Source organism: Orbicella franksi, chromosome 5, assembly GCF_964199315.1.
Source record: "Orbicella franksi chromosome 5, jaOrbFran1.1, whole genome shotgun sequence".
Classification (NCBI taxonomy): Eukaryota; Metazoa; Cnidaria; class Anthozoa; order Scleractinia; family Merulinidae; genus Orbicella; species Orbicella franksi.
The window spans coordinates 6,902,103-6,927,951 of NC_138149.1; the positions used below are offsets into that span (position 1 = coordinate 6,902,103).

General features: G+C 39.9%; 2 protein-coding genes across 2 annotated transcripts; one reads left to right on the top strand and one right to left on the bottom strand.

Annotated features, from left to right (window-relative positions):
- Window positions 1–1,619: 1,619 nt before the first annotated feature.
- LOC145486976 (uncharacterized) lies at window positions 1,620–10,690 on the bottom strand (the record flags this gene model as incomplete). Its single annotated transcript, XM_081465684.1, has 2 exons — window positions 1,620–4,056; window positions 10,057–10,690. Coding segments are annotated over 2 exons (753 nt in total), but the record flags the coding sequence as incomplete, so codon positions are not given.
- LOC145486613 (uncharacterized) lies at window positions 10,621–22,833 on the top strand. Its single transcript, XM_081465311.1, has 2 exons — window positions 10,621–11,074; window positions 20,254–22,833. The coding sequence occupies exons 1-2, from the start codon at window positions 10,810–10,812 to the stop codon at window positions 20,562–20,564; spliced, it is 576 nt and encodes a 191-aa protein (XP_081321437.1). The 5' UTR covers window positions 10,621–10,809; the 3' UTR covers window positions 20,565–22,833.
- Window positions 22,834–25,849: the final 3,016 nt, after the last annotated feature.

Sequence of the window (25,849 nt, forward strand, 5' to 3'; positions counted from 1 at the left end):
TCCATGCAAATAAATGTGTGTTTTGAATTGCAGTCTTCTTATTTCAAACGAGTAGATTTTGTTTAGACAATTAACAAATCAGTAACGTAAAAGATGCGGATGATTTTCTTTACTGTTCCATGCAATATTATAGACCCTATTCATAAATGACTGTCAATTAAAAATTCTTTTGTAAGTATTAAAATAAACCCAACTAACCCGTTTTTGAGTTGATAATTTCAAATAATTTTTACTCAGACCTGATGTCAGACGAGGTTAGTTGGGCTAATTTAACTACATACAAAAGATTTTTAAATTGGCAGCCATGTATGAATAGGGTCTATGGCAATCCTTACCTGACGCAAAATCTTCACGAAGTAGAGACCACCAGGGCAAGAAACTCAGCCGGAGGATTGAGAACTAATCGAGTATTAATAGTAAGTTGTAGTTAAATATGGAAAAGTAAAGTCTGCATACGAGCCAAGTGGCCCATCAGGCCGGAGGTTATCCCGGTTTCCGTAGCATGAAGCGACTATGAGTATTTCTACTCCCCCTGGATGGGATGCTAGTCCATCGCAGGGCTACCCCCAGCATTAAGTTCGCCGGTACCCATTTATACACCTGGGTGGAGAGAGGCACTGTGAGAGTAAAGTGTCTTGCCCAAGAACATAACACAATGTCCCCGGCCAGGGCTCGAACCCGGACCGCTCGATCCGGAGACGAGTGCACTAACCATGAGCCTACCACGCCTCCCCAGTTAAATATAGGTATCATTTTTAATTTCATGCGTTCAAAGTCTATTATTTTTAAAGTTGAAAAGCTCTACTACTTCAAGGGTGAAGGTGCGGTGGCCTGATGGTTAGCGGGCAGGACTCTGGATCGAGTTCATGGCAGATTATTACCCAGCATCCTGTCAGATAGTCCCAACAATCGCCCATACCCATTTATACTCTTGAGTGGAGAGAGGCACTGCGAGAGTGGAGTTTCTTGCATTGCCTAAGAACTGAGAAACTCGCTTTTCCTTAAAAATTAGGAACGGCTTTGGAAAGGCTTTCATTCAGACACCGCACTTTCATGTACCTAACCTATTGCAATTCAGTTATGACAACGTATTTGGCGAGCGGTTTAACTAATTAAGCATGCGTAAGGGAGCGTATTTTTCTTCAGTTGTTCTACTCGGCGACATGGAGAGCCAGACTAAAGCCCCAATAGGAATTGTACTGCGCTAAAATGTACTCCGGTTAGCAGCCTAAATACCACTTTGGCTAACCTGAGTAGCACTCCGGTGACCGATAGGTCAGCTCTTTAAAGGGTGCAATTCCTGCATTTGCATTTGCCGACTTTACATGAAGAGCCTGTTTCAATAATCGAGCAGCGAAGAAGAGGATATGTGAAGCTCGTGTTTTGTCTTTGATCTGAAATATATTTGTCTCAACTGTCTGATATCAATTTCAGGTAACAAATGTTCAACTTTCGGCCGGCACATTACTACCCACGTATCACGGAAAAAATGAAGCAAAGTTCGACTTTTGAAAAGAATGGAGATACTGAGAGATGGGCCCGGTGGGGGTGGGGCGGGGGGGGGGATTCTCCCATATAAAAAGGACGGGGGTGCTCGTCGGAAAATTTTAAAAGAACCCGTAAGAGGTGCCAAGATCCCAAGTGTGGATGTGTTTAGAAATGTTTGTCACCCCTAAGAGGTACCAATTCTGAAATAACACATTATCTCCTGGCAGATATTTTTTTGGCTCAATCCCCTAAAAGTTACCGCTGTGGACCTAACTGAGGCTGAACACCCTAAGAGGTACCAAAACCCAGGTACGAAGAGCATCCCCGTCCTTTTTATACGGGAGTACACCCCCCTCCTCCTCCCGGGGAAGATGGGTCGCAGTGTTATCCTGATTTTTAGAAGACCACCGCATGAACTAGTGTAATTTGGGTTTTGCATTGTCGGCTTGAGACAATTGAAACAGAGTGATAAAACATACATTTATCAGTGTCGTACGTATTCTATCGTAAATGCAATGCAATATGGTATTCATCTTTTCCCTTCTTCTACATTCGCCATCATAGTTGCGTGAGGGGGACATGCGGTGTTGCGGTGTTGACTGCTTTCCTAATGGGGTTACGCGGTGAATAAAGTCCTACCTGCGGTGTTGCGGTGATCTCAAACCCTACGGTGTGCGATGTTGGTGTTTTTCACGCTACAGTGTTCGCTGAAATGAACTGTTTGCGGCGCTGTGGTTTCTTGTTTGACCTTTCTCAGTCCTAAATGTAGCATGTAAACTTCGTTCATGCGTGCTGCAAGCAATTACCATTGTGTTTAATCCAAAGTTGTTTTTGCCCTTTACAGGCATCAGCAGAATCGACACAGCATCATTGGCCAATGACAAACCTTATCATGTGTTTATTTTGTGGAAAATTTTTGAGGTATAAAAGTATTACGTCAAGTGTAGACGTTCGTATCATGGGGCTAAAAATATATGTTGCGGTGACGATCGTCGACTTTTCTTGAAGCGCCTGAGGAGGAGGCAGGAGGCCCCCATGCCCCCCTCTTACGTAGATTTTCACCAATTGATGGATTGACCAAATTGGCTCCCTTATGAAAAGGTTGGGGGCGCTCGTCTTCTCACTTAGGGGTGTTATGATCAAGAATTCTGGTCTCATTTAGGCTTTTCATGACGAAACACCACTATTTTAGCTGTAAAAGTATCTTTTAGGATGCATTTAAAGAAATAATGATAAAAAATGCTCTTATTTCCGTTTCCAGGCTCGATTTCCGTTGCTCTCTCAAGTCCGGTCTACTAGTGCGGGCTCCTATCTGGAACAATGCTAGAAATCGAGTGTATTTCGTTTTAAGCGGTATCCTAAAAAGCTCGAGTCGCACCCAGATTGGTGTCCTTTAGGGGTCTAATTCAAATTTTCCTACGAGCATCCCCGACCTTTTCATATGGCGGTTCCCCCCCACCCCCCAACTGGGATCAACCTTTAATTGTTTAGAAGATTGTCATTCATTATCACGGCTGTGTGAATATTTAACATTTCATTATGAGCTCGAGATTTCTGTCACCAACATAAATCGAGGATGAAAAATCTTATCGTTGTAACATGGATCTACTAGCCGTTCAGACACTCCGAAAACGCACTTTTGTTAACATCCGCGCACTCCTAGGCCTCTCACTGTCTACTAAACAATTAGATTATGTGCTCGAGATTTCTATCACGCATAGAGATCGAGAGCGAATAATCTAATTTTTTAGTATAAATCCACTAGTCGTTCAAAACGTTCACAGAGCCTTCGAAAAAGCCCAGAAGCGGCCGTCATTTTGTTAACAAACGCACACTGCTATGCTACTCACTGTCTATCACATAATAGATAGTGAGTAGCGTAGCCAATCAGAGAACGGCATTCATGATAGAACGCTAGTAGATTTATACTAGGTAACAGATATTAGGCGTCGTCCGATCGACACCGATTGATACACACGCTTTCGACTATGCTTTTTAGCCAAATACGCTCTCAGTCCGTCCAAACGTTTTCGTAGCGTTTTCCCCGTCCACACTAAGAGCTCGATAACGATGATATGCTACGAGAAAACAGCACAACTGTCATTTGCACATGCACACATGATATGAATGGCGTCAGCGTTCATGAATGCCTACGTTTCCACTGTCAACACTTATTCGGTAGGGTTCCGTTCCGAGTCGCTGTATAATCTATATATTTTGTTGTTGTTATTGTTGCTGTTGTGTGGAAATAAAGAAACTTGAACTTCAAATTTCACTGTCTCCACTCTGTATGCGTTTTCCGGCGATGATGACGATGGACAGTAGGGAAAAATACATCAAAATGTCAGTATACGTTTTCAAATCAAAACATATTAGTGTGGACGGGGCGTTATTTTGTTTCTTTGAACCATTGACATGCTTGTGAAAAGGTTAGAGTGTGCCGTTATTATTAACCGTTAGCGCCTACACTATTGTTCTTGTACTTACGATATATCAAGATAGCTATAACGACAGAGATTACTATCATACAAGGCGGGAAGATCTTCCTAAACCAATGTTTTGAAGGGCCTACAGAAAAGAAAAAGTACTGTCAATGGGTATTTATCCAGTGTTTATCTAAATAAGAAATAAATAATTACACAAACAATTAGATATAAAATAAACAAATTACAAAATCAATTAAGTAATTTGTAGGGCTTCGATATTACACCTTTCGATCTAACATTTGGTGGAAGGTATCCTTGTATGACTGGCATTAAGGCCCCATCCACACTTATCCGGATATTTTTGAATCCGCAACCTTTTCTTTCCGGATACGGCTTCCGTCCACACGCATCCGGCGAATTGGGCAACGAATTCGATACATACATACATACATACATACATACATACATACATACATACATACATACATACATACATACATACATACATACATACATACATACATACATACATACATACATACATACATACATACATACATACATACATACATACATACATACATACATACATACATACATACATACATACATACATACATACATACATACATACATACATACATACATACATACATACATACATACATACATACATACATACATACATACATACATACATACATACATACATACATACATACATACATACATACATACATACATACATACATACATACATACATACATACATACATACATACATACATACATACATACATACATACATACATACATACATACATACATACATACATACATACATACATACATACATACATACATACATACATACATACATACATACATACATACATACATACATACATACATACATACATACATACATACATACATACATACATACATACATACATACATACATACATACATACATACATACATACATACATACATACATACATACATACATACATACATACATACATACATACATACATACATACATACATACATACATACATACATACATACATACATACATACATACATACATACATACATACATACATACATACATACATACATACATACATACATACATACATACATACATACATACATACATACATACATACATACATACATACATACATACATACATACATACATACATACATACATACATACATACATACATACATACATACATACATACATACATACATACATACATACATACATACATACATACATACATACATACATACATACATACATACATACATACATACATACATACATACATACATACATACATACATACATACATACATACATACATACATACATACATACATACATACATACATACATACATACATACATACATACATACATACATACATACATACATACATACATACATACATACATACATACATACATACATACATACATACATACATACATACATACATACATACATACATACATACATACATACATACATACATACATACATACATACATACATACATACATACATACATACATACATACATACATACATACATACATACATACATACATACATACATACATACATACATACATACATACATACATACATACATACATACATACATACATACATACATACATACATACATACATACATACATACATACATACATACATACATACATACATACATACATACATACATACATACATACATACATACATACATACATACATACATACATACATACATACATACATACATACATACATACATACATACATACATACATACATACATACATACATACATACATACATACATACATACATACATACATACATACATACATACATACATACATACATACATACATACATACATACATACATACATACATACATACATACATACATACATACATACATACATACATACATACATACATACATACATACATACTTTATTTGCAACTCTCCAAAGGGGCTTTTCAGTTACAAAAGGAATAAAAAAGATAAAAATACGTCAATTAAAATGAATAAACAAACTGGGTAAGGAGTGGTCGATAACGCGTGGACGGTGAATACGGATATTTTCGAATCCGATGACGCAGCAAAATTGTGTCCAGTCTCTTATCGAACAATAAACCAATATGGTGGCACAACGTGTAGGCCTAGTTTCTCTGGAGTGAATCCGGATGCCATCGGATGCGTGTGGACAGATGAATTCGATTTGAATAAGTCACGTGTGGACGGGGAAATTTTTGAATCTGGAGAGAAAAAGATGCGGATTCAAAAATATCCGGATACGTGTGGAGGGGACCTAAGAGTACAATTTTGTGTTTGGCTTAGATTCTCAATAGCTGATAAATTAGCAGCTTTGTGTAACATGCCCTAGTGTTCCCTGTCAAAGCTTGCACGTACAACCTCTGTAATAAATCATTCGTGTAGACTTTCATAGAATCCGACTGTTAATATAACCTATTCTATAAAACTGTTTCTTCATTGTAAACCTAGACAGTACAAGCAAAGCCATTCAAAAGGTATTGTCACATGATGGGCTGAATGTGATCCGAGATTTCAACGCTCATTTTTTTGAGAAGGACAATGATGGCGCCGATGAGATCATGGGGACGAACGGGCATCAGCGACAACAGCCTGTTTAAGGTGGCTCAAAAGAGTTTCCTGCTTTTTATATTTTATTTTTAGACTTCTAGAGCTAGGTGCAATTTTTCAGGCTTGGAGCTGTACTGGTTTGAATGGCTGTGTTATTTTTTTTTTAGGTAACTCTCCCTGTACCTTTCATTATTTTTAAGTCATAAATTAAGATTGTACCGTTCTGTTGCATAGCGACAAACTTGACCCCCTTTTTCCCATCAATTCCACCTGTCTTAAAAACTAAGCCATTGACCCGATGTTTTTTTTTTCTAAAAATCTTTTTATTAGCCACAGAAGAAGAAATATAGGGAAAATTATAAAACAAATCAAAACAGAGGATGTAAAAACCTGAGAGTAGAAAAGTAATACCAGGTTACCAATTTATTATAACAGCTGGAAGCAAGCAAAAACTGGCACAAAACTTCTCAGGCATCAATCCAGTATTTACACCCGCTCAGAAGACCATTCGGCCAGGCAGCGCTATTCCTTGAAGTAGGCGCGGTAAAATCCAGAAATTCAAGACCTATAAAACTGCCTGTTCCATTGAAGAGAACAGGCCATCGAATCTTTCCAGTGCCTATTGTAATATTCAATAAAAAAGAATGAAATCAAAACTAAAAACAAATTACTGATTGACCTTAAAGCGGTTTGCTTGCAGCCAGTTTTTTTATGGTCTGCTGTGTTGATTTATCTAGCTGTCATCTTAGAGATCAAACAGAAAGTGTATATATATAATGAGGTAGCGTGTTCGCCAAATATTGAAACGTAGCTTATTCTGACTCCTCTCGCTGATAAATCAAAATGGCTGTGAGCCACTCAACTTGGAAAACGGATCGTCTGTAAACAGTGACAATTTTCATGCCACTGACTTCAGGGTTTAGTCCGTAGGTTAAGTTAAAGTTGAATGCCACTAGCATTGATAAGAAATAGTGCAAAACGCAACGGTAAGAGAATACACGAGGAGATGTAACACTGTTGAAAACATTCATGAAGTTATCGGTCCGAGAGACCGAGTTATCCTCGTCCGAGAGACCGAGACAATTATAAAGAAAGTAACACTTCATGCATGTCCGATCACCAAAGCAAGTAACAATTCTCATTTTCATTCCTCTCATTTTTTTTTTGTTCTTTATTTTCCCAGCCAGTATCAGTGATATACATTCAGCGTAGAGTCACTATATCACAAGGACAGCACCACGTCTCGTCCGCTCAACAAAGTTAAGCCCTGTTCGGCGGAGTTCGTACTTGGATAGGTGACCAAATACCCTGTGTTGTAATAACTTCTTTTTTTTTTCTTTTTTTTTCCTTCCCTTTCCAAGGCGATATTAAAGACTCCAGAACTCCCAGCCTTGTGTAATGTCGTTTCTTCTATTTATCAACTATTTGTTCCTCATTTTGCCATGTCCGCGTTCATGTGTATTTATTTACAATATCGTATAAATAAACAGCGGAACGCGTCGTTCGAATTCTCCTCAATTCTCTTGACTGTTGATCGTCTAAAACATTTAATCACAGCTTGAATCATTCGAAAATACATACAGCTCGTCAATTTTGTGACTTTCAGTGTCACTCGATATGAGTATAGTTAAACCAGTATGAGCGGGCACCTTCGGGAAATGAGCTATTTATTCAATTACAGGTAGCTTCTATTTATAAAAACGTTCGTGCGAAGATTTATTCAATGTAGACAGGGCGGTAGCCAGTCTTCAGAACAAGACGAGGCAATTTTCGAGCGCCGAAGGCGCGAGCCGCTAGGGGGTCTGGGGGCATGCCCCCCTCCCCCCCAGAGAAGTTTGAAATCTAGAGGCTCAGAAATGTTCTTTTAAGCATTTTCCGTGGCATTTTTCTTCAGAAAAGTCAATCTTGGGTAAGTGTAGAAGTTCGCGTTTTTATTGCTGAGCGATACTGGTGCCAAGTTAATGACCATCTGCATTTTAAAGCATTCAAATGTTGTAACACGTACTATAACAATGAAATGAATCCACGAGAGTAGCCAACGTTTATGGATTTTATACAGTAGATAATTAGGAGAAGTCTTAGGTAACACTTTTTTGAAGTTAGTTCTTAGATGATATACAGAATCACGCTCAGTTCTCAATTATCTGTTTCGATACACTCTTGCTTATATTAGCTGCTTTTATCTTAACCAATCCAATTTTTTCTAGGGATTATTTTCTCAATTAAACGTTTCTTCAAAAAACAACAACAGAAAAAGGCTAAAACCATGACGAGGCAATTGCCTCGTCCTGCCTCATGCTAGCTACGGCCCTGGTAGAGCATTTCTGCGGTAAGATATTGAGTACTTGCACCAGAAATTCAAAGAATAACTAACTTGACACAGTGCAAGGGACTGTAAAATGGTGGATATTCGAAAAACGGGGGGGGGGGGAAACTCCTTTATGAAAAGGTCAGGAATGCTCGTCGTCTCAGGTACAAATCTGGTCTCACTTAGGGTGTTGATAACGAAACGTCACCATTTTTAGCTGTCAGATATATCAAAATTGCACTTTTAAACTATACAACTGTCCTTCAATAAGCATCCGAATGCGATATAATTTATGAAAAAATGAACCTTCGATCAGTAGATACAATATTATCAAAGGAAAAGATGAACATAACTGGTTTGAGTTGCCGTATAAACGGGGTAAAATTATAAAGGATTATCAGATACATGTTTGGATTTGAGAATGTGACCATTGGCCGTATTAACGGGGTGGCCGCAAATGTAACAAAAGTACTTTTGCTCGGACACAAAATAGTGCAATTCCATAAGATGATACAAAGCGAATTCGATTGCGACAATATACTTTACCGAAGACCTCAAGACATTTTTGTCCCGCGACAATTTACCCGCGACCCGCGAAGATAAGACACTCTAGCTTTGCGACTTTAAGAGTGCCACCAGGACAAAAATTTCATCGTCTTAGCGATCCAGATTATCAGTCGGTTTATATCATTATAAAAGGACAGTCTTCAAGCTCTGCTGATAGCAAATGAATTAACAGCACTTGTCATTCGATGCATTTTTTCCTTTTCGTTGGTCGAGAGCCAACCATATAACCTGCAAATAACTGCCTATAAATAATGGTTTGATCATGCGTAGCACCGTCTAAATGTGTTTTGCTGCAAATAATACTCTGCTCACGCGTAATTGTAGTCAAGATCTCTGGTAAAAAATTGCAGATTGATTCCCTGAGCTGTCAGAGAGTGATTCAAATAAGAAAACAAATTTGGTTTATCGAATGATAAAACAATTACACCTTTTACTGTTCATTTACAGAAAATATCCATTTATTTGTGTCCAAATTTGTTTCATTGTGGTCAATGTACTCTCATTAACACCAATATGACCTTCATGATTTGCCAAACATAGAGCCAAAACAAAAATGAATCAGGACACCTTTGAGTAAAATAACCTTACCTTTTTTCTCACAACAATTTCCAGAATATCCTTCCTTGCAGAAACATGAACCATCTTTTAAACTTCCTCCGTTCGAACAGCTGAGGTCTGGGCAGACTCGTGTTTTACGAAACGTAGACGTGCATGTTCCGCCACACTGCTCGGTCACTATCCTGTGGCGAGCGCTTTGCTGTGTTCCTGACACGCCACACGGAGTGGTGCAGGCACTCCACTCCGACCACGAGCTTAGTTGGCAATCAACTCGTTTACTGGCATAACACTGCCGTGTTTCGTGTAAGTCAGGGCATTCTGCGCCGCCACAAGACACAGAAGATTCTTTCTGTCTTGATCTGCTTTGTGATCCTTGTTGTCCACACTGCGATGCGCTACACGAACTCCAGTAAGACCAAGAACTGACTTGACAATCTCGCACTGGACATCTGCGACGGCGACGTCTTCGCCAAGCGTCACACTGATGAACAAAGATCAGCAAAGCCACTAGAACTGTGATCTTAACCGAAACCGTTTCAACTAGAGACTCGCGTAGAAACCGTTCAACTCTAGGCACAAAAATTTTAGGCGTCCCGGAAGCTGAAGTAAACCGTACTGCGGTGTTAATCGGGACGTGATGGAATTGGCGTGAGCAGAAGACAAGTACGTCAGTCCGTTAAAGGTGAGATTTCCTGTTTTCAGATTACTGATGACCCGGTGTGAATGGCAATCTGAACATTTTATAAAAACCAACACAGTTTCTCGTTTAAGCGCAATGTTATAATGCTTCTCTTTTCCATTTTTGTGGTTATTGTTGGTCTTTTGGAGACCTCTGTAGCTGTTTACTCCTTTACTGGGAGCCGTGATGTTTTCCCTCTAAATGGAGTCAAACTCTTACCGCTCACCTGTCAGTTATGGAAAAACAATGAGTTTGGTGCTGCATCTACAAACGAAAGCTGCTCTGGTCCAGCGTACCCTAACGTCTTCGTTTGTTGGAAGGATAACGAAGAAGATTGTCGTGAGACTTGTGAACAGGTGACTCGAGAGGGTAAGCACTGTTATATTATTGATCTTTTTTAAAGAAAAATTGAGAGTTTAAAGTTTTTCATTCTTCGTTATTCTACGCACTATCTGGATTGTAAAAGAAAAAAATCTCTCCGGAGCATGTATCTGATGTATACGTGATACATACTCGCTTTATGACCTGATAAGACATCGCTTTGGTTTGACACAGACATATCATTTACAATTATTGACTCGACATGTAGCACATAGAAAGTTTATAGATTCGTTTCAAAATTCCGTGATTTAACTTTATTTATTATTAAATTCCCTCTGTCGTATTTCTCTTCAAATTCTTTCACCAATCATCGTTTGAATATTACAGTGTTTCATTTCTCAGACAAATGTTCTAGGCACGCGCAGTTCAGCCGTTAACAAAGCTGTGTGTAACCGTCTGGGAATGTTTGCATTTAATATTGTACAAAGAAAGTAAGTTGTTTGCCTTCGCTAAACATAATAAAAAGTTCCTTAGTTACAACATATGATTTTATATTCCATGCGGCTGTTATCTGTTTATTTGTTCCAAAGCTCGAAACGCGTCACAATGACTTCCTTGCTAACAGAATCCACGAGGAACATAAACAAATCATGACTGGCTTATTGACAGCTAATACGGAAGTGAAACGAGTGAATCGTAAATTGATACGCGCATCTCCATGATATGTTTTAGGTGGCTTGTAATATTAAACAACGTCTTGCAAGTGGGCCATAAAGATTTTTGATTTGCAAACAAAGAAATTGTTTTTCAGTATTTAAAAGTTTTTTAAAAATGACTTCACTTGTGAGAAACTCAACAAACAAACAAACAAACAGCTTGTTTAATGTAACTATTCCCTGTTCCAGCACGTACTTCTGTAAGACTTAAAGTGCCACTGAAACGAAATTTTCGTACTCTCTTTTTTTAGCCCAATTTATAGTTTCAAACGTGCTTAAAATAATGGTGAACTTTATTTCTGTCAAATCCTAACGGAAAGTGCTCTTTTTAGCTGCTGAAATCGACTTTTTGGAGCAAAACTGTGTCCGGGCTCTGGAACCGAGTTTAAGGACCTTGTGACGTCACTGGTTGTATTCACGCAAGAAGCGCTTAAGATTCTCTCTTGTTTTCACTTGATTTATTTAAGTTTATTCTTCATATTGTCGATACCTACTAGTTTCCTACCTTGTAATTTCAGTCCAGCCTTGACAGGAAATACACATCATAAACGTTGGAGGGCGCCAAAGAATGTAGATTCACCAAAATGAATGCTACAGATTAGAACAGCTCAGTATACTTTTCGAACATCTTGAGTACTCGATTGGAGATTTCGAAGACGAGTGTGGCAACTTTTGTATCACGTCCTGAAGCCTAAACACGATATTTCGTCGTCTGTTTTCGCCTGGTTCTGAAATTTGGATTCTCACGTTTATCTAAGGTCTATTAACAAGGTTCGAATATATCCTCGGCAACTTTGCTGCATTAAAAGCCGTAAGCGCATCAGCCATCCGCACAATCATGAAGTTATTAACGGTCCACAATCTTTGAGTCGAGTACTTCTTTGCACACAGAGAGCATCTTTTTATGATACTAATAAGTGAGAGTTCTTGTGGTAGACAAAATGTATCTTTGAAAATTGTAATCCGCAGCAGGGTTTGCTTTATCGCCGCATACGTATCAGTGTAAACAAAGCGGGAATTTCGCTTCTCTTTTACACGTATCTCCCAATTGTAATATTTCACGGTCGATGGATAACTTGGAGTTCTTTAGCACATACTTATGTCTATGATCTTCATTTAATAGTATTCAAGTTCAAAGCAATTCGTTAAACGTCACTAGTTTATTATTTAGTCGAAGGTTTATTAAACAGAATTTGAACTAATTTGCATATAGACCTTTCGCCGCCGACATTGTCACGCTTTCTCTCGTTTCCTGAAAACATATAATTGTAGGGTCATGGCAGCTAAGTTTGCCTTTATAGTTTAAATTCGCTCCCTCATATAAAAGAAGAGGGTTTCTTAAATTGTTGCTGTTGCGATAACTTGTAGGATGTAGCAGATACAACTAGACTAAAGGTCACTGTGGCACAATCTCGTCCGCGGTGAAACTCACAAAGCGTCCGGTTTCCTCGAAGCGAAGCGACTCGAAAACTCGAAACGTTGTTGCTACGATTCGTGCAGCAGCACTCCGGATAATATTTTCAAAAGCCGCTTTCTCTTGTTTTCATGTCTTTTAACTTTATGAGTGTAGATATTGTTTAATTGAGTGCTGGCCATTTCACTAAGAGTCCCGATCATTTTGCGATCTAAGAACTCCCACTCGTTTGCTTGCTTACATAAAATATCCAATTAAATAGACTGAAAAGCCCCAGGATCGACTCTCCACCTCTTCATGTCTAAGGCTACTGTTATTATCTGCTTTACAGCCCTCAGATGTCCTTAAGATGTTTTTTGGGGGGCTTCGAACAGTATTCTCTTCTCCCATAATCACTCTAAATTTTCAGCGCGGCATGAGAGCAATACAACCAGTGACGTCACTAGGCTGTTTTGGCCGCGCCAAGATGGCCGCCAATTTTGGGCTTAACCAGCCAATTTCGAACGGCTGAAAAAGCAGTTTTCGCTTACCGTATGCGAAAAAAAAGTCCGCAGTGTTTCCAAGTAAGGTTGAAACTTTATTACTAAGCAAAAATCTCACATACGAAAATTTCGTTTCAGTGGCACTTTAACCTCCTGTCTCCTAGTTTTTCCAAACATATTAAGTTTTGCCATATTGGCTCTCGTAAAAAATTGCTCTAATAAGAAAGAGTCCCAAATTAAATTCAAGCTGAAATGCCGTCACACGGGTAGGTCAGGCGACTCCCTCGCGCTGATGCGAAAAACATCAACAAACTACTTAGGACAATACGGCAGTGTCCACGCTACGCTGGAGAAATTTGAAAACGCAGCTTTATTTCTACGGTTAGGCCTACTGTTCACGCTAATCCGTCACGAAAACGGTCCTCAAATCAGGAATTTGAAAATGCCGGCATTACGTTTTCGTGTGAATGGAAAACATTTTGATAACGGAGCTTTCCGAAAACGATAGCGTCACGATAATAATGTGATTTCCCCGATCGATTTTTCCTCAGATACAATTCCAAAATGACCGGTGATTGTTGGGTAGTACGTGGACTGAAACCATTTGACGCGTTTTCGGAGTGAAATCTCCGTTTTCAAATTCCTCCGGCATAGTGTGGCGTTACAACGCCGTGAACGTGTCTTGAGGACAAACAACTTCAGGTTACACCGTGACACCAAGCTAATGAAATTTGTTCACTGTTTACATGAATATGAAGAGTCAAGACAGCAGGTCTGGAGGGTCTGAAATGAAAGATGCAAATGAGCTTCAAATTCTACTTCTGAGTGGAGCCGAGAGATCAAATCCAGACCTCTTGCTTTCCACGTGGGTTGATTTTATTTTTCCCACAGTTTTTCATTTATTTAGAATTAGAGCTCCAATAAACTCAGTCCCATGAAATTGATTGCCATTTTTAAAATTGCTAATCGCCTGGGTAGAATTTGAAGCGACCCAATTAAGGACAATTAAGCGACCACGGTCGTAACATGGTCGTTCTGAACAGGGCGAATCGTAAGCTGCTCAAATTTGAGTGAAGTAAGACAATGTCCAACGCAGATATGTCCCGCTTATCATGACAAGGTTGTGTTCCGCTGCTTCTTTTACGAGAGTTCAACACAACCCCACCCTAAATTTACATATGCTGAGGATCAACAGCTTTTCCATATCAAACATAGCAAAAAATAGCTGGATATATTTGGATATAGGTGCGTTTCAGAACTCCAAAGTTTCTCTCATGCTACACCGTCAGTTTGCAGGAGTCTATCGCGACCGAAAAGTAGTAAAATTTTGTGAGTTTGAATTTCGCCTAAATTGAAAGCAAAACTTGAAGTTTCATCAAGGCACAATAACTTTACGTCTGTAAATATTGCTCAGTTTCGTTTGTGTAAAGATCCAATAAATCGCTGATACCTGTTTTGGAGCTAAATATGGCAAATTGGACTTCCGCATTTTCATAGAAAAACGTACATCGAACTTACACAATATCTCTAGTTATTAAATATGCTAAACATAATAGGAGGACATGTTAAAAAGGTTAGATGGAAATATGAAAGGCAGCAGAAATATAAACAGCAAAGTTACGGTAGCCGCTTTCAGTGAATCGAAATCGTTGGTTATTGACCGAGTTCTCCTGGGTTCTCAAAACTACTCGAAAAGGTAAACCGAGTAATATATTCATACTTGAGTTTTTTATGAGTAAAATTGAAAGTTTGAAAATTTTTCCACGTTGGTTAAGATATTCCTGAGCATTCGTGATACATGCTTGCTGTATGTCGTGATAAAGGTTAAAAGGTTGTACGTCACTTTTGTTTGATGTTGACGGATCGTTAATTTATTCATCGACGTTTATCGATGAGAGAGTTCATGATCTCGTACAAACTCCGAAGAGGCTTTATCTTTTATTAAACCACCTTTATCCTTGCATTTCCTTCCGAATCCTCAGGAATCATTGTTCGGAATGGTGTCTTAAACAAATGTATCTCATAGGAATGTTAGAGGGGCGCAGAACCTAAGAAAGCGTTAAACCCGTATGTGATGGTCTGGAGTTGCTTGTATTATAATGACCAAGTTGGTTTTCCAAGCTAAAAATAATAGGAGGTCTTAAAAATCTCTTACAAACATATAATGGACTAGGAGCGTCCAAAACTGTTCAGTCGCTGCAGCTGTTCGACGTTTTCTCCCCTTTTTGTCAGAGGTTTTAACTGATATGTTGTTCGAAATCATTTTGGCTATGAAAAAGGTTGAACTTTATACCCAAGTTGTTACCTATTTGCTCTAAAGCGGAAACGCATCGCGCCGAACGGTTAAACAACTTCCTTGGTGACGGATTCTAAAAAAAGGCATCAACAAAGCTGGACTCTAGAGTTTCTAGGTGTTTAAAGCCAGATAACAAAAAAGTGATGATTTCTCAGAAATGAGTGCGTCAAATTGAAAAGTTTCTTCACAGGCCTACACATACTTGTTTAACGGCTAGTGGGTGACAAGAGGGATAGTGTCGCGTACATTGAAACTTGGACGTATCGACCTGCTTGTGGTGTTTTGAGATTTTACGTTACAGGGTGCATTCTTTTGGGATTCTTTCTGCCTAATTCAATATACAGTACTGTCAGGTGTCTAGCAATGCGGTTTCTCTCTCTCAAAGATATCAGCCGAACACTAGGGAATGTGTTTATGAATTGATAAATGTCTCTGTTGACATTCCACTGAGATGTGCAAGATGTCGACTTTATATGGCCGCTTGTTCCTGCTTTGACGAAACATTTTGGTTTCGATTTCTACCATGAATATGTTGGCGAAACCTACCTCCATTTCAGTTCTAATGGCTGTTTAACTGATGAATTTGGAATAAACGAAGGCTCGTAAAAGTTGAACGAGCCGTAAAACGATACACGAAGAAGACAGTTCAAGGACAAAACCAGCAATAAAATCCTTCCTAGGACATGCCCGAGAAAACGTATGAGAGACAGAAATCCGTCTTAACTCAAAAATACATCTGATTTCATCAACTTTATAAGCTTTTACAGATGAGACAAAAGTTTCGCGTAATACTATTTCGGTACCAACTGATCAGTGTGACCGAACAAGCTTGTAAACAAACGTCCACGAGAACAGGGAAGCACCGCACTAGCGAAACCTCAACAACCCTCCCATCGCGCCTGACTTCCTCAAAGAAGCTATGGAAACTAAAATGGTGGTCGCTTTTGACAACATATTCATGGCAAAAATTAAAGCAAACGCGCTTAGTCAAAGTAAAATCAAGTCACGGAGAGTATGTCCTGAACATTACTTCCCCGAGATACGTTTTCTCTCTGTGGGATGTCAACGAAAAATGCATTGATCGGTTCATAGAACAAGCTTACAAATTCCATACTTCTGTAAAATTTACAGCTAAAGTTCCGGAGAAAGAAAATCACATTGCTGTGCGGGGTATGTACACCGTAGTGTGTAAAGTAGAATGATCCCAAAAAGGATGTTATCCTTTACTACAAGCAGACCTAATATGCCTTTCGATATAAACACTTTTTCTCTTTTCACCCACCAGCTGTTATAAAAAAAAAGTTCCATGAAAGCTAGGAGACTCTTACTCTCAGACTTCTACTACCAAAAACTCCTCAATAAAAATTTTCGATTAAGCCATGTCCAACTTCAAAACACGGCTTGAAGCGCGTGGTTACCCAAAAAAAATCTTAAAGGAGAATATAATCTGAGGTAACCAAGTCGGCTCTGGAAACACATAATTAAAAAGAGTTTAGAGTTTTAGACATACTTGGATTGTTGCGATCGATAGACATTAATTATTTGACTTAAACAATCCGATCTGTAGATTTTTGTTCACTGAGTGTTCGGTGGCATCTGCCCACCTTCATCAGAGTGAAAAGTTTTAGACATGTTTCTCAATAAAGGGTTGTTATTCAAATTTCGTTTAGACAAAATGAAAGCATCAGAAAAGGGAACTTAACTTGAGCGTGGATTTCATATGATTCGCCCCGATCGCTTAAGTCGTTTGAAAATGTGTTTAAGCGCGCATTCGGAACGACCATATTTTGATATTCAGACGATCGGATCCGGCGATCGTGTTCAGTCGCACGCAATTTAGTGGAAATCAATTGAAATGGAAAACAGTGTGATGGAGCTCCAGTTTCTAAAGAAATGCAAAAATTAAGGAGATATGAAGAATCTCTAGGAGCAAAATTTAAACCATATAACGTGGAAAGCAAGAGGTCTGAATTTGATCCCACGTCTTAGCTAGCGGTAATCTTCTTATTCCAAACTTTATAGCTGCGCGCTATCCTGATACAATTATTTATAAGAACAATGAAAACTAAACTCCCTTTGGTTTCATGCTGTAACTTTGTTAAGTCGGCTGTTTCTGAAAAACGTGCTTGTTATTTCCAGTGTAGCTCAAGTAACGTGAATTGTTGATATTCTTGGTCACCAAGGAAGTCGTTTAACCTTTCGGCGTGAACGTGACCCCATTTCAGCGTGAATAGCTAAACGCCGGCTTTGTGTTATCAAAGCACATTCCTCGCAAAAAGAAACAAATAGTAATAATCACGAATTCATTTAAAATATTAAGCAATTAGATTATGAGTTCGAAATTTCTATGGCGTGATAGTCCTCGTCAACTATCACGCGATAGAAATCTAGAGCGAATAATCTAATTGTTTTAGTATAAATCTACCAGTCGTTCAAAACTTTATGTAAATCCTCTTCACAAACACGTCGAAAACGCCAAGAAGCGGCCGTCATTTTGTTAAAAAGGGCACACTGCTAGGCTACTCACTATCTATCACAGAATAGATAGTGAGTAGCGTAGCCAATCAGAGGACAGCATTCGTGATAGAAGGCTAGTAGATTTATACTAAAACCTGACCCACGGACGCGATAGAAGATTAATTGCTAGAGAAGTAGGAATTGAGAACAGTCATTGAGGTTTGCGGCAATTTTAGGCCTGAGGCAAACGTCGAGTCTTAGTGGAACTTAATTCGTCGAACCTATTAATTTTGAAATAGACGCACGAATGGTGCAGAGTATCGGCATTTCCGGCTAGCAAGTCCTAGCAGCAACTAGCGCGCATCGAGTGAATAGCACAGGGACATGTGCTTATTCCCGTGTCTTAATGAAGTGAATCTTGTGAAATGGGATCGACGCAGGTTCGACGTTTGTTACCACACTCTTTGTCCACCTTTTTTTTTTTAATTTATTCGACGCGACTTGGATCCGACATGTTAATCTCGTATTGGAGTATTGCGGTATTCTCCGAACCTGCAGGATGCGCGTTAGAAATTATCCTCCTAGTCCTCCAACGTTTTCTGATCCTTTTCCACTTTCCGATTGGACGATATACTCAATGAAGCTTAGCTGTTATGGTAACGGAAAACTGCAATTCCTTGTGTCCCAGTCGGAAAAGGGTTAGTTCATCATCATTTATCCGTTCTCCAAGTGGAGAATTGGGCCTAAGCTGTCTGCCTCCAGGCTGTTCTGTCCTCCGCAGCCGATGCTGCTGCTGCCCATCTTTTCAACGAGCTGTTCGGAGAATGGGCCCCAAAGGGTTAGTTAGTTTTTTCTAATTATTAGCCCACACGGCAAAGCATGTCACATATTTTGATTATTATGTCTACATCGAAAATAACGTGACTTACCGTTCGTTAACAAATTCTTGATTGTTATTTCCGTGTTTTAGCTCTAAATGCAGCATACAGAGTACTCAGCAAACAGAGTACTCAGCATACAGAGTACTCAGCATACAGAGTACTCAGCATACAGAGTACTCAGCATACAGAGTACTCAGCATACAGAGTACTCAGCATACAGAGTACTCAGCATACAGAGTACTCAGCATACAGAGTACTCAGCATACAGAGTACCCAGCATACAGAGTAGTGGTTTCGATAGAACATCGAACTTCGACTCGGTATTGAAGTATTGCGGTATTTTGCGATTATTTTTGGGATATTGCAGTATTTGCCGAATTTTTTGCGGTGTTCAGAATCCCCTCATGCTCATGTTCAGAACCCCCTCTATAAGGTAAAACCAGCTAGTCAGTCCGTTGTGTGTTGTGAGACACTCACAACTCCTACAAAACTACCTAATGCCCCCCTCTATAAGGTAAAACCAGCTAGTCAGTCCGTTGTGTGCTGTGAGACGCTCACAACTCCAGCAAAACCACCTAATGCCCCCCTCTATAAGGTTAAACCAGCTAGTCAGTCCGTTGTGTGCTGTGAGACGCTCACAACTCCAACAAAACCACCTAATGCCCCCCTCTATAAGGTAAAACCAGCTAGTCAGTCCGTTGTGTGCTGTGAGAACACTCACAACTCCAAAAGAAAAAAGAAAAACTCTCCAACACTCCAAATTCCAATTCGACCAGGAAAGGGGACCTGCATGAAAACTAGCTAACCTCTGTAAATGTTGCATTTTTCTTTAATAGAAACTCTTAAGACGAATTCTTCTCAGTTGACTGTAGCGCCAAATTAGAAAATCAGACAAACTTAAACTAATTAAAGATGAGGCTGTTAGCTTCTTTGTCATGATCTAGCGAAGTTTTTAGTCTCATGTTTTGCTGTCCTTTCCAGGTGTGTGTCCTGAAGATGAACGACTGGATGAATTCTCCAATGTTGTGACAAATTCAGGTGAAGCGCTAATCGGAGGAACGTGTACCGGAGGACTGATTGTCATGTGTGTGGTGATTTACTTCCTATACAAACTACTCAAGGATGATTCAAGCGTTCATCCTACGACTGGCCATGTTCCTCAGCCGGATGCTGCTACAAATCAAAACACAGCTTCCAGTTGTCCACGTTGTCGTAGCGTTCCCAGCAGTCCACCTCCCGCTTACAATGAAGTGTCTGCGATTGAAGAATGTGCTGACCTCTCATGTGCTTGAATGTCTGCACCACCTGCAAATTCTAAACAACCTACTATCTGACCTAACAAATGACTTTCTCCATTGATTCAGTCACCAACTGGCTGACTGATTGTCTGTCTGTCTGTCTGAATGACTGACTGACTGTCTGGTAAACTGACTTGCTCTGACTGACCGACCGCCAGACCGACTGACTGACTGACTGACCCAATGAATGACAATAAATGAGCGATTGAACGACTGACTGATGACTTACTGAATAACTAACTGACCGGCTAGCTAAAGCCAAGATGCAATAATTTGTTTTAAAACTTTAGAAGAATAGAAAGGCCAGCTCTGGTTGTATTTAATTGACATTCGGAGCTGCATATGCGCATTATCGTGCTTAGTCTCTTTTAAAAATGTGCAGTGGCGATAACGTCGCACAAAGTTAGCCTTTTGATGCGTGACGACATATCCTAGATAGCGACCTTTACTTTCAAACTTATAAAAGCGTGACAAACATTTAAAATCAGTATCTGGAATTTTTTGTGTTATACTCAATCACAAGCGAGATCTTCAGACCACAGAAACCACAGACAACGGAAAGCTCTAGAATAAGGACAACTGTTTGAAATGATACAACTTTTCTGGATCAGTTTTGCAAAAGGAATAGTCGCCACTTAGGCCTAAACTAATTTCGTGAAGTTTAGATATAGTACATAGGATTGAGCTTAGAGCTTTGTATTAGAATGTCCTCAATTAGGGCTCTAGAGTAACTTTATGGGTTAGCATGAAGATTTGCTGTAAAATGTAAATCAATAACTTAAATATTATTTTGTAATTTCATTATGGAAAACCACGACACTCTTAAGTTTAACAAACATGATTCGGCAGATGCATCTGCTATCTTCACGGTGTTAATTGAGCTAGCCGCATTCGGCAGTTGAGCCTTTTCGCTTATCAAAAGCGTGTCTGAACACTGCAGGTAGATCTTCTCGAACTGATTTAATTTGACTTATCCATAGGATTACGAATTGAAGGGGAATGAAACCGAGTATCACTCGAAATATGATTCATACACAAAATGGTTCTCAACTCACCTTGTCGAACCCAATAAATCGAATTTATATTTACGTGATTGACAAAAAATAGATGTCTTTCAGTGGAAAAACATCCAGTTTACACCTGCAGATTATGCTGCGCAGCAGACAGCATCTGTCTTTGTAAACGACTATTTGATTGTCTCTCTGGATAGTAGCCCCAATCGCATTGATGTGGTATAGAAACACCACTGAGGAATTCGTTATCCACGCTTGAGCTTTTAAGTTCTGAGTTTGGCATTCTAAATATCCATACACATTACACAACGTGTGTTACATACAACCTCGTTCCCAGGGTCTCTCACCCTCCTGCCCTCCTCCTCTCTCGCTCCGGGAGGGCGGGAAGATGAGAAAGTATTGCGTATAGTACATAGTCCTCCATATACCTTTGCATAAATGGCGCCGATATTCAGTGAATGACAATACTTATAATCCATCAAATATTTTCGCTCGCGCGCGATTGGTCTAAACGCGTCACGTGACCGAATATTCCTCAGCTAAAACTGGGGAATATCCGAAACTATTTTCGCGCCAAATGGAGGCTATCGTTTATTTGTACATTCTAAGCCTCACATTCATGTGAAAAGTTCTTTGTCGGAAACATAAGTACGAGGCTAAGGATGCCAAGGTATTGTTATTCAAATTGAGGCGCCACTTATGCACAGTGTCTCTGAGGTCAGTTAAATTTGAAAGTGGGCTCCAAAAAATATTGAAACGCCTTTGATCTTGATCTAGAGAAATTCTTCTTGCTTTATTACTATGCACTTAACTCCAGCTATGAAACACCCACTCCAGTCATGACTCTCCATTCTCTCCGCTAACATAATATGTAGAGAAGCAACAGAGGTCTTCTAGCGCAGTCTGGTTTGGTCGGCTTTTAGATTGCTTTCCACCTGTAGTTTAAGACCCTCATTTCTGGTGTCGCTGTAGGCCGCCATGCCTCTCGCATGGGACTACCAGACTAACCCTTGTTTTCAAGTGTTCTGTGTAGTGCTGTCCAGCTGTATAAACAAACCACTTGTCCCTTCGTCCTCGTCTCGGGAAAAATGGAGACTCGCGGGAAAATAGAACTGTTTCCCGCGAAACCAGTATTTAAGTGTATGGCACACGGTTTATAGAGAACGTAACCTTCCTTGATCGACCCAGTGACAATCTGTGGCGCGCGCCATTCAAACGGCTTCATAAAACCCCCTAAACAAAATGGCGCCTAATCAGTCACTAATGCTTTCATTAGCTGGTGTCACACGACGGTCGCTGTTAACACTGTCCTGTGCACTACACATGCGTCCTCGACAGCTCGGGAAGATACGTGTACAGTGACATATCAGTGACATATCGCTGAGTATTTTACGGCGTCAGTGAAACAATAGTTATTAACACTTATTGACTAGTCCCGAGTGGAACAGTTCACTTGTTTTCCAGAGAATCAGGCAGACTGTACTGAGGTACCAGTCATAAATTGATTCGTTATTTAGCACAATGAAGCCATTAAAAGGTGTGCAACGGCGTGCAACGGCGATCATCGGTCAACATTAATTCACAGGTAACAGGTAACAGTGCACTGTGCGTTAATTCAGAGGTAACAGTGCACTGTGCCAATGTGTAACCCTGTCAGGTCATAGATTTTTCGATTGTGCCTGCTCAAAGACTTGACGTCATGTGGCCTCGAAGTAGCCAATGAAAGCGCGCACTGTTGAAAAAGAAATGCTTGTTGAATCAAATCAATCGAACTTAAGGTCCGGTAATACGGGCAACATTTTTCTTCGACTTGTCTCGCAACATTGTTGCACTGCAAGTTGAAACACATTGTTCCGTGTATTACCACGTTTGTGACCAACTTGTCTCGAAGCAAAATACAATGTTGCAAGTTGAGGCAACATGTTGCGCAAAGTAGACTCGAGTTCTACTTTCTACAGCAAATTTTAGTTTTGCTGTTCGTATTACCACTGACGCTACAACTTGTCTCGCAACAAATTTGAATTTAACGCTTGTGATTGGCTGTCGCGAGGCGCGGCAACGCGGCAAACAAAACAAACGTGGCGGACGGTGAAGACGAGCGTAAATTCGAAGTATACCAGTAACTCTCGGAAAGTCATAAATTTACCCTGTACAAAGACCTCGAGGGCCATCATAGTCTTTGGGACACCTCGCTTGTCCCTTCAAAACAAGAAGCAAAAAGGGCAAAAGGCTTGGAAAAACTATCGCAAAAACACAACTTTTCGCATAGCTATCTGAAACGACACTGAGCTTCATACTGAGAGAACTTCACTGGCACGGAAAATTAAGAAGAAAATGACGGCCAGAAGTCAAAGTGGAAGTTCGTGGAAACACTAAATTATATGAAAGAAGGCGCCATCTTTATTTACACACGATTGACCAATTGTACGTGAAGAATTCCGCAGACTTGCAACACTGTATTTTGCTGCGAGACAAGTTGGTCACAAACGTGGCAATACGCGCAACAGAGGGTTTCAACTTACAATGCAACAAAGTGTAGAGACAAGTTGAAGAAAAATGTTGCCCGTATTACCGGACCTTTATTAAGGAACTAATTTAAGAATTACTAAAGGTTGCTTGTTTATTTAAAGCTCCATCCAAATGATCGCAACGTATCAACACAACATATCGCAACATTGTTGGCCCAACATTTGCAAGCTCCGGCCAAATGATCGCAACATTTGAACACAACATATTGCAACATTGTTGGACGCAGGTAGTATGGAACCATGGTAGTCTTGATTCTCCAGGGTGTTCAGGAGATGAGGAAGGAAACCTTTACGTAACTCGGTCAGTCCGAAGGTGGCAGGAAAGATGGCGAGAGGAAAAGGAAGAGAGCAGAGAGTCCTTGAAGGTGAGATTGTCCGATTTCAGCGAGAGGATGGTGATCTGATCTTTGACTTCACGGTGGTGTTTGTACAACTGCAACACAAACAGCCATCGTAACCTTTGAAATTGTGAAAGACCACGACGACACGTCGATCGTCTCCGTCTTCATCCACAGTTAGCGAATCGAGACGATCAAACATGTCCTTGGTGCAGTTGGGACCGTAAAACGAATGAGAGTAGAACGAATGTTGCGCGCGTTTGGCTACCCTTTTGCGACGTGTTGCGACATGTTGGGTATTGAAAATCGAACTAGTGCGCATGCCCGGGTGCAACACTGCTGCAAGAACCTGGCCAAACGACTAAAACATCATGCAACATCCACAAATGTTGCATCAAAGAATTTGACCAGTTTCAAGCCTCGGCCAAACGAGCGCAACATTTGAACGCAACCTTGTTGCTCGCAGCATGTTGCGCGCGGTTCGCCATCCTGTTGCCACTTGCTACGACATGTTGCGACATGTTGGGTGCTGTTGGCTCAAGTTTGAAAATGGTCAAATTTTTCATGCAGCATTTGTGGATGTTGCACGATGTTGTAGTCCTTTGGCCAGGTTCGTGCAACAATGTTGGCCAGGGCATGCGCACTAGTTCGATTTTCAAATCCCAACATGTCGCAACACATCGCAACAGGGTGGCCAAACGCACGCAACATGTTGCGCCCAACAATGTTGCGATCGTTTGGCCGGGGCTTAACATTCACTTTTTCTTGTATTTGGCCTTGTTAATTCTGTATAATAAGGGAGGTTTAATGAGCAGAACAAAGACTGTGCACGTGCGTTGCAATTCTTGGTACATTTCTTTGCCACCCTCTGAAAGAAAAGACAGCGTGAAATGACCAAATTCTGCGTTGTCTGTAGAACGTGAACCACGACGGCTAAGTTTTCAAAAATTTATTTTTCATTTATTGCTATGTTCCAGATTCAGTCTCGTGATAGTTTTGACCGTGATCAACAAAGTAAATGACTTTGGAGTATCCCGAGATTTGTAGGTAAAATATCAAATTACTTTTGACTTGACGTTGTCGTCGGCGTCGACGTCGTGGTTAAGTAAACTCATTATTATACTGGATTGTACACCTAGAATTTCACAAATAATAAATGAAAATGTAAGTTGTAAGAAAAAGATTGGAAGATATGCAGGCAAAGCGGAATTTGACGCGTCGCTAAATTAAATCATATATAATCATGGCAAAAAACAAATTGAGGCCATGTGAACAAGTATACTTCCCATTTTGAATTGTTCAGTGAAACCCGGGTTCATACATATAGTCATTACGGGAAAAAGCAGGTAAAAATAGAGAAGAAAAAAGTATTAATTTTGTTCAAAAGATTAAGGAATAGT

Bases quoted from the DNA above. Each gene is read 5' to 3' on its own strand.
- LOC145486613 (XM_081465311.1), top strand. From the start codon at position 10,810: ATGCTTCTCTTTTCCATTTTTGTGGTTATTGTTGGTCTTTTGGAGACC. The intron at 11,075-20,253 runs GTAAGCACTGTT...TGTCCTTTCCAG, and splicing joins TGAACAGGTGACTCGAGAGG to GTGTGTGTCCTGAAGATGAA.